The sequence below is a fragment of the Hibiscus syriacus genome, unplaced genomic scaffold (genome assembly GCF_006381635.1).
Source record: "Hibiscus syriacus cultivar Baekdansim isolate YM2019G1 unplaced genomic scaffold, ASM638163v2 tig00110814_pilon, whole genome shotgun sequence".
Classification (NCBI taxonomy): Eukaryota; Viridiplantae; Streptophyta; class Magnoliopsida; order Malvales; family Malvaceae; genus Hibiscus; species Hibiscus syriacus.
Genome location: NW_024062872.1, coordinates 507042 through 517878, shown reverse-complemented (window position 1 = coordinate 517878; position 10837 = coordinate 507042). Strand labels below are relative to the sequence as shown.

Genomic DNA, 10837 nt, shown 5'->3' with positions numbered 1-10837 from the left:
GTTGAATAAGGTAAGCTTGTCCAGTTCACATTGTGTTGTTTTGTTTTGTTCTGGCTTTTATCGAAACGAAAAAAAAACAATAGTCATTTTATATCATACATACACATTAGTCATACAACTATCATATCATATGTGGCAATAAGAATGTAAGAAACTTTTCTGATACACATATGTCATATCATACATACACATTAGTCATATCGTGATAATGTATATAATTTATATGGGAAGTTTTACTAATAAATGTGTAAAATTTATTTTTAGATATGCTTCAAAGAATGAATATGTAAAAAATTTCATTCTAGTACCTACTACATATTGTTTTATCTTTTATTTTGTTTCTTAAACTTGAACTAAGGTTAAGGGGGTTTCGCGGAGTAGTCAAGTTGCCTTCTCTGCATAATGAAGTTTCTTAATTAAGAAAGATTCCTAATTTGTTGAATTACTGCCATTTGTCTTGCTCCGTGTTTTCATATCTTAATGTCTTGCCCTGAAACTGGTTTTGACAACACTAATTTTTTTTCTTATACTTTTAATGGAAATTAAATTTTAAATGCATTTAAGCTGTTGAGTTGGCAAAAGGTTTATGTTATAGGCTGCAAATTGCTTTACGATAAGGAGCTTATTATGTACTGGTTGTGCAAAATTTTGACATCTTTTTTTATTTTGTTTACCTTTTGTTGATATTGTTTTTGCATATTCTAAGCATCCTCATTTTTTTTGTTGTCAATACAGGTTTGGCAACACTGCCTATTTACACATATTTGTGGCTTTTATCTAGATGCTCAAAGCTCTAAGTATGTGGAAACAAAGTGCATTATTTGATTACATCCAACGAAATCACTCTATAATTGTAATGATTGACTATTTATGTTTGCAATATTACAGTGTCAGTGGCAACATTTTTCATGGGTGTCATGTGTACAAATGGATTGCTTATATATAATATGATATATATATTTTGTATTATGAGGTATTAAATGTGATTTAGTTTGATTATTTATCAATCTACAATATATATATATATATATATATATATATATATAATTTACGAAATACAATCACGACACACGAATGTAAGTCATACAAATGTGTCTTCTTCATTTATGACGGGGGCTTCAATGACGCTCAATGCGCGTCATAAATGTGAGTCATAAATGCATGCATAAATGAGCGTCATATTTATGACACACAATTGCGCGTCATCTGATATTTATGTCGGTGACTTCAATGACGTGAATTTGTGTGTCATATGCACCCATAGATGACGCGCAATGCGCGTCATTGAAGGGGTTTTTCTAGTAGTGTTTGTCATCTGTCTTTTCCTCCATATAGTTGGCCTTCTCTTCATTTTGTTGTTAGGAGCTCTACATTCTGAAGCATAATACCCAAACTTCTGACAATTATAACATCTAACTTCAGATTTGTCTATTATCTGAAATTTGATACTTTGCAATACCAAATGTAAAAATTCACAGTTTCTGCAACATAACGAATAATTATTTTTGCTGCTACAAAGTGTTTTTTTAGGACTTTGAATAAATCTAGACACAACACTAACACAAAAAGTAATATCAGATCTAGTGTGTGTAAGATTATTCAAACCACCAATGAGATTTCTAAACAATGTTGAATTAGCTTTTCCAGTCTCATCTTCATGTTGTAACTTCACATTCATGTTCATTGGTGTGGTTGCTACCTCACAATTTTTCATGTTAAACTTCTTTAAAAGATTTGCAACATATTTCTTTTGACATAAAAAATTTCATCATCATCCTGTATAACTTGAAGCCCCAAAAAGTATTGCAACATGCCCAAATCTGTCATCATAAAATTTGTCACCATACATGACTTAGAATCATCAATTAATAACTTTGACGAGCCCATGTAGATCATATCATCTACATAAAGACAAACCATAAAAAAAATCTCTATTACCGCATTCTTCAAATAAAGAGTTGGCTCATTTTCACTTTTAGTGAACCAATTATCTTGGAAAAATGAATCAATCTTGTTATATCAGGCACGTGGAGCTTGCTTTAGCCCGTAAAACATTTTTTTATTTTTTTTAATCTTTAAACTTTATTTTAATTACCACATATAACAAAACCGGGTGGTTGTGAGACAGACCTCTTCCACAAGATCACCATTCAAGAAAGCAAATTTCACATCAAATTGATACACATATAATTGCAATTGAGTAACTAGTGCCAAAATAATTCTCACAGTTTCAAATCAAGCAATAAGAGAATATGTTTTTTCGAAATCAATACCTTGTTGTTGTGAGTATTCCTTTGCCACCAGTCGAACTTTATGCTTTTGAATGCTCCCATCTTCATTATACTTTGTTTGAAACACCCACTTCAGTCCTACAACATTCTTGTGTTCTCGAGCATCAACCGATTCCCATGTTGAATTTCGTTCAATATCATGCATCTCCTCCTTTATAGCAATTTGCCATTCAGATTGTTCTGTAGCTTTACCAAAGGAGGTTGGATTAGTGAGTAATAGGGCAAAGTCACCTGACGCATAAATTTCTCTAAGAGACCTGAATTTCTTGGTGGTGTTTGGCTACTGTTATTGGAAGAGCTGTGTGCTGAAGATGCTGAACTAGAGTTTACGATAGGAATAGGAGAGGAAGGAACTAAATTTTCAGGTGATGGAGGAACTGAATTTGCAGGATGCTCAACTTCAAAATCTGCTAGAACTTCATTCACAAAGCCTTCCTTGTCACAATTTATTTTCATACCCTCTTGTTTATTGAATACAACATCCCTGATGATTATCACTTTGCCACTTATAGGATTATATAAACGACATGCTTTAGATTGAAGACTATAGCAAATGAAAATGCATTTTTCAGATTTTTCATCAAGCTTAGATCGAGAAGTAATTAAAGCATACGCTACACAACCAAATACTTTTAAGTGGCTTACCCAAGGTTACTTACCAATCCAAACTTCATAAGGTGTCTGATTAATAATAGTCGTTATCAGTGAAATGTTCAAGAGGCACACTGCTGTTGCAACTGCTTCTCCCCAAAACTGATTTGGAAGCATTTTCGCTTTCAACAAGCTTCTGGCCATTTCTATAACAGTACAATTATTTTGTTCCGCAACTCCGTTCTATTATGGTGTGTAAGGTGTTGTAAGTTCCATGCGAATCCCATTCACATCACAAAAAGCATTGAAATCATTAGACAAAAATTTACCACTACGATCACTTCAAAGTGCTTTTATGCTTCTCCCACTTTGCTTCTCCACCAACACTTTAAATTTCTTAAAATTTTCAAAGGTTTCATATTTGAGTTTCAAGAATTAAACCCAACTTATGCGGCTGTAGTCATTTCTAAATAACAAAAAAAAAGCGACTTCCACCGAGTGACTATTTTCATAGACCACACAAATCAACATGCGCCAGTTCATGGCAATCAGATGCCCTCCATGATTTTTCAATGGGAAATGACTCTATTTTGCTTCCCATAAACACACCCTTCACAAAAATCAAGTTCACCAATTTTGGTAAGCAATGACCATTTCTTTTCCAATGTTCAATAAGTTATGAGCTAAATAAGGCACAAATTGCAATTAAAAAGAAGTTTGACATCACTTTGGACAGTTTTAGTTGCAATTGTACATTTTCCTTCAACTTTCATTTGCTTGTTTTCTCCAAGTCGAACTTCACTTTTATGTGACTCATCAAGCTCCTTGAATAATGATTTGTCTTCGGACTTATGGTTAGAGCAGCCACTATCTAAAAACCACACATCTATTCTATTGTTGTTATACAGAATTAGAGAATATGTCATAAATGAGCTTTCCTCTTCTACATTCTCTGTAAAGTTTGCTTGTTTATGCTCATCTCGTTGTTTGGTCCAACAATCAATTTCTTTGTGTCCCACTTTGCTACAATATCTGTATTGAATCAGGTTTTTGTATTGTCGAGGTTTACCATATTGATCTTGCCTCTGTCACTGCCACGACCACATTCATAAAATTCACCCTTGCCTTTGGAGGATTCCTTCACTTGAAAAGTTTTTTCCTAAAGTTTTCAGAAGACCTATTAATCCTAGCTTCATGCTATCAAAGAACTCATTCCAATTTTTAAAAACATAGTAATAAAATATGTTCTATTCATGCATAAATACTGATAAAAGTAACTAAGTAAAATAAACTAAAATATTTCTAATTTACTATTACAGACTATTTAAAATAAATACAATAAATAGAAACTACAAACATAATTATACATTCCACTAAAAGTCACAAGTAACATCATAGATGTCTTACTGATACTGATGATATGTGTGTCTTTCCAAAAAGATGCTCTGGTGGCTCCTTACTGCTCGTATTATCCTTATTAGAACTTACGTATAAAAATCTTCACGCGTAAGTATAACTTAGTGATGCAGTAATAATTTAAGGTGAGAAAATCTGAAAATATCATAAACATAAATAAAATAATTCAACTTAAAACATTAAACTGGCAAAACAACTTATCCAAGTTGATTTATTCACTGAGACCTGAAATTTCTTTTAAGTCGTGAACTCATGAATATTCTGATAAACAATATTTGATAAAATAAACATATCATGCTTTCTGTAAACTGTAAATCATTCACAACTTGCATATTCATTTTCATAACCTAATGCATATTTATGAGAACATAAGATACGTGAGTAATGTGCGCACTATGCACAACACGGTGCAAATCGTAACTGATACTGGATATAATGCACTTCAGTGCAATCATAACCTGAACACCAATGGTGCTGGACATTGGTACATGAATGTACCAAAGCTGATATGATAACTGATAACATTGATACATGAATGTATCAAAATTGATAATAGATAAATACTCAACTAATGACATGCCAAGTATACCAATAATTCTCATTATACATACAATGGGCTCATGTATCATAATTAAATCCATAATCAAAATATCATGTTTGGGCAGTTCATACCCTAAATCATTTATAAAACTGATATAAAATATTATAAAAATATTCTTTATAAACTTTATAAATCATACTGTAAATTGGAATGAGGTTGATTTATCACAAGTCGTCCTCGATCGTAATAATTAAATAAATAAAATGCACTCACCTTTGCCTCACTATAGATTCCTTTACGCGATATTTATAATCATGTACTTTTTCTTCCTTTCGAATCGTCTCGATTGTTAGATTTTCGTGGTCTGGCAATACCAAATAATAACACAAAGTGTTCGAACTACATATTAGTATAGTACTAATATAAGTTGATTTTAACATTCGGGAATTTATAAAATAAAAATCAGAATTAAAACAATATCTCAATAACCATGTCTCCACCATAATTTCTAACTTCTCAAAATACTCATACAAATCCACGAATATTTATTTTTCATCCTTAACCCTTCATCTTTTGTAATTTACACAAATAAGCCTAAAGTTATGAATTTTTTTAGAATTCACCTCAACCTTTCCATTTAGTTCATAATGGTCCTTCACCATTAAAATCATTGCACATTAATTATAAAAATTCCATCACTTTACTAAAAAGCTCAAATAAATACTTCAACATTCCAACATTTATAATTTCAACTCAAACTTTCCTAACTTTTGATTTTCACCACCTAACTTTATAAATTTGTAATTCAACCCCAACTCAATATTTAATTCAAAATTCAGCATGCAAATAAATTTTCCAGCATTTCATAATTTACTCAAATAATACTTCTTCATTTAAGAACTTACAACAAGTCCCCAAAGTTTTGGGACCTTTCGAATTCCACCTCAAGGTTTACCAAATTTGCACTTTGGTTTTCAAACAACTTTCCAACTAAAATTCCAGCATTATAAATATCAAAATCAACATTAAATCCTTCAAGTATTTTAACCTTACAATAATATCCCACAATTCAAAAACTTTTAAACTAACCCTTTTTCACTTTTAAGGTCCCAAATTGATCCAAATCAATCTCCAAACAACATAGAATACTTCTAATATCATTTCTAATCCATAGAAAAATTTTCAACATTTCCCCCAATTTTCTTTCCTGTAGCCGAATACATTAAAGTCACCTAGGGGGACTTTTTGTTCAATTTCAAGCATGAATTCAACATTCTATGATTAAATTCATGCATTTCCAATCATCATAACATCAATTTGAATCAAAATCTCATCATTCTCACAAACCCTAACATGGCCAAATCTTATTTACACATGTACAATTAGTTCTAACTTTGTACATGCTTTAAAAATAATCACTAACATCAAAAACATAAAAATTCTACAACAACTCTTTAAAATCACTAAACTCTCCATAACCCTAATCATCAAATCTCATCACATAATCATCTTCACCATGAAATTTTGGATAAAAAATATTAGAGAATTTCAGATTAATTCTCTATCTAATAGCTAAACTCAAAAATCAAGTAAATAACTTCAAAATTCAAACTAAAATTTACCTTGAAAGCTTGAAGGTTCGGCCTTGAGAAGAAGCAATCTGAAAAATGCTCAATCTTCTTGATTATTCTAATGTTAAATAAATCCTAACACATGGCTTAATATAATATAATGTAATTTTTTATTCAATTAATAGAAAATTCCATTTTTTCATTAATGAAACTTAAAATTACCAATTTCCATTTCTAACATCCTTCAAATTTTCGTAAAATTCTGGATCTATCCGAATATTCGATTTTAATACTAAATTTTACCACTTTATAGCTTTTAACACAAATCTCGTACCGAAAATCTGATTCCCACTAAAATTTTTGTTTTAATCCAAACTATTCATTTTCATGCTAAAATATATAACTTTTAAAAATTACAAATTCGGTACCTAAACTTTTCATAATTTATACTTTAACCATTAAACTTTCAAAATTTATATTTTAGTCACTAAATAAAATTTGGGATATTACAAACTGATACCACAAATGTTGGTAAAACAGTCAAAAAAAATGCTCAAAAGAAATAAGTGATATGAACATAAAATACTGATTTTTTCCATTCAGAAAGATCATTGAGTACATGGTTTAAATAATAAAAAGTGTTAACTGAAAATACTACGAAATTAGGAAGACAAACCCACGATCAGATTTGGTGTCAAATATAACTGACAACTAAACAGCTAAATGAATATAGCTGACCACTAAACAACTAAACGATAGAAAACATAATAAAAACAAATGATCAAATAATAATAATTGTCTTATAACAATTTGAATCACCCTTTCAACATTTTTCTCAAAACCTAGATCTGCAATATGAATCTAATCTTTGGTCTCAAACTATTCAATTTTATTTCTGCTTGTATTCCTCCTAATCTTATTCTATTTCATTTTGTTTCATGGATCAAGTAAACTTTCATTTGAAAATACATATAATTGCTTCTTTCTTTATTTTCTGTGGTTGCAAGTAAATGTATTGGATTCTGCACTTGACGCATGTAATCAAATTATTAGTTTTTGATAGCAAAATAACACTAAATAATATAGATTTTTGGAAGAAACTCAAATCTTATCTAATTTTCCAGCGTGTTGGTTATAGATTTCTGATTATACACCGAAAATATTATAATCCTAAAGTGCGAGCCATTTGTATTAATTTGAACACGAATGTGAATTTAAATACCCACTAATTTGCATTATCAATCTATTATATACAATAATTTCATTAGCTTACCGTTTAGCTTTTCCTATTAGTTGAAGGATGTATATTTTTTTTCTTTTCTCGATCCTCGTGTAGTGTGATAACCTTTTTGGGTAGTTTTGTATCGTTAGGTCGACTTCGGTTACTACCAGCTCTTCAACCAAGTTGGCAAAAGTAGGAGTTAAGAAAAACGTGTTAAAAGCCCTTTCAATTGCACTTGAGCTGAAACTGTCGGACTTGGGACTCTGCTTGTGTTGTATGATTGTCCTAGTTTGTTATCAGGGAATATCTCTGAATTTTTTCCAACTGTAACCATGGATTTCATACCTGATGCATTGATAAATGACATAGTTCGGATTTTTCATGTCCTACGTGCAAGCACTACCTGACTGAAACAAATCAAAAGACTATTGTTAACTGCAACAAGACAAAATCATTGGAATATTATGTTCTGATGTAGGAATATGTATAGCAGCCCATGAAAATTTTACCATTGCGTCCGCAATTCGATTACCATCGCACAGTACATGAGAAAACTGTAGTTGTCAATTACGAGTAATCATTTCGATCACGTGTTGAATTATAGGAGAGACGTCATCCATTGCCACACCTTGACAAAGTAGATTAAACACCTCCCTACAATTAAATTTGTAAATATTTGGATAAACACCTTAAGCCGCCAAAAACAATTAAGTTTCCTCTCTCTTGGTTCAACAATCACTCGTCAATGGTGGATAAGCAAGTTGGAGAAAATAAAGGATCTTGTTTCCTCTATCTTTCAATTCGGTATAAGAAAGAATAAAGAGAAATAAGGTGATTTCACCTAAATGCCTATTTAACTCATTTTCCTTAAAATCAACAATTTCATATTATTAATCAGAATATAAATTAATTTAATATAAAAATGACACCTATACTCAATTTGTATGACTTTCCACTAAACAATACAATATGCAAGATAACTCTCCGTAAGAAGAATTTTAGAGTTTATCTTAGTTAATAAAACATTTTTTTATTTAGGAGTTTGAATTATTTAGATGGAAATCTATTTATTTATTCAAAAATTGGTATATCAAATAATTACTTTTATTTAAATACGTATTATTAAGCATTCAACGATAGCTGTCCTGTATGATGAGAAAATAATTTAATAACTTTAATTATTAAAAAACTATTTAGAGAAGTTGACTACAATTGGTCAATCTTTTCGTCTCATCTTCTTTTTTCTTTCTCACTTTTTTTTCGTTTGACCTACTATCTTATTTTTTTTCTCATACTCACCTACCGCACATCTTAATCTGATCGATTTTGGCATGGATGAAGACATCAAGAAGCTGGCCAGATGATCCGCAAATAACTTGATACGCCACCCCACTTGGAAAGCAACCTCAGACTATTATTTCACACCATAATCACCATAAGTTTTACTGTTTATATCCACCTCGTTTTCTGTTAGTAAGGGAGATTCATCATATTCACCTTGAATTTTAGGTTCAGTTCATTGATTAGTTATTATTTCCTCTAAGATGGTTTCAACTGGATCTAAACCACATGCAGTATGCCTACCATTCCCATCACAAGGCCATGTTAACCCCATGATGCAACTGGCTAAGCTCTTGCATTCAAGAGGCTTCCATATAACCTTTGTCAACTCCGAGTTCAACCATAGACGATTGATCCGGTCTAGAGGGGTAGAAGCCGTTAAGGGTCTGCCGAATTTCCAATTCGAAACCATCCCCGATGGGCTGCCACCTTCTGATGCCGATGCAACTCAGCCTGTTCCTCTAATATGTGATTCCACACGAAGAACTTGTTTCACACCATTCTTGGAACTACTCTCTAAGTTGAATTCCTCACCCCAAGTGTCGCCTGTTATTTGCGTAGTTTCTGATGGAATCATGAACTGTGGAACCAAGGCTGCTCAAGTCATCGGGGTGCCTTATGTTCAACTCTGGACTTCTTCCACTATTAGCTTTATGGGATATCTTCAATACAAAGAACTTGTTCAAACAGGCATTGTTCCATTCAAAGGTTACAAACACAAATTATTTTAGGCTTTCCTTTTACTAGTTTGTTACTTGATCTTCTATTTATCTTATGTTATTATTCCTTGCAAATGAGAACTTTGTTAGCGATGGGACACTTGAGAAGCCGATTGATATCCCCGGTATGCCTAATATGCGCTACAAGGATATGCCGAGCTTAATAAGAACAACCGATCCCAAAGACATCATGTTGAATTTCTGCATGGAAGTATCGCAAGAATGCTTAGAATTTTCTTCAATAATCTTCAACACATTCGATGAGATCGACAAAGAAGTGCTGCAAGTTCTTGCGGACAGAACCTCAAATATTTATGCAATTGGTCCACTTGCCTCGCTCTGTAGGAACATTAACATACCCAAAATCCAACACGACTCGCTAAATTCAAGCATATGGAAGGAAGACACAAGCTGCATCGAATGGCTTAACACAATGGAGCCTAACTCGGTTTTGTATGTGAATTATGGGAGTGTAACAGTATGTCATCTAAAAGATTTGCTTGGGGACTTGCAAACAGTAAGTACCCGTTTTTATGTATAGTGAGACCCGATGTCGTAATGGGTGAATCAGATGTTTTGCCAACAGAATTCATGGAGGAAATAAAAGGAAGGGGCTTCATCACTGTTGGAAGAATGATCGAGCTACAGGCTAATGTGCGTAACATACTGAATGGTGTGCATGGAGAAGATTCAAGAAGCCTGAAGTTAAGCTCATTGTTGTTGATGTATGGTGTATTGCAGGCAATCAGAGCCATAGATTGTTAGGATATTGTTACACGGATTCATTTGTCAAAGTTTGTTATGAAGGTTGCTTCTTAGTTCAGCAACCTAAATGTTATATAATTCATGTACATCTGCACTGAAAATGCAATGGAATTCAGTAATTGTTTTTGAATTTATTCTTATTTTTTAACATGGTATCTTTCGCTAAGGATCCTAGGGCTCCTGTGCTTGTTGCTGCTTAATCTCTTAGTTCCTGCTGAGCATCATGTTTACCAATAAAAAGGTTAATGTGGTGCTAGACGAGACAAACTACCTGTTGTGGAGGCATCAGGTCCTGCTTACGGTGCGCAGCCATCGTTTGGAGCGGCTCCTCAATGGCACAATGCCTATTCCACCTGAGTTTACTGTCAATGCTGAAGGTA

General features: G+C 32.4%; 1 protein-coding gene across 1 annotated transcript; it reads left to right on the top strand.

The window, feature by feature from the left end:
* The first annotated feature begins 9140 nt into the window (after positions 1-9140).
* On the top strand, positions 9141-10321 carry LOC120141888 (linamarin synthase 2-like). Its single transcript, XM_039156651.1, has 2 exons — positions 9141-9681; positions 9767-10321. Exons 1-2 carry the CDS (start codon positions 9177-9179, stop codon positions 10231-10233), a joined length of 972 nt encoding a protein of 323 aa, XP_039012582.1. The 5' UTR covers positions 9141-9176; the 3' UTR covers positions 10234-10321.
* Positions 10322-10837: the final 516 nt, after the last annotated feature.

Coding starts and splice junctions, on each gene's coding strand:
- LOC120141888 (XM_039156651.1), top strand. CDS start 9,177: ATGGTTTCAACTGGATCTAAACCACATGCAGTATGCCTACCATTCCCA. Junction 9,682..9,766: donor AGGCATTGTTCCATTCAAAG/GTTACAAACACA, acceptor TATTCCTTGCAA/ATGAGAACTTTGTTAGCGAT.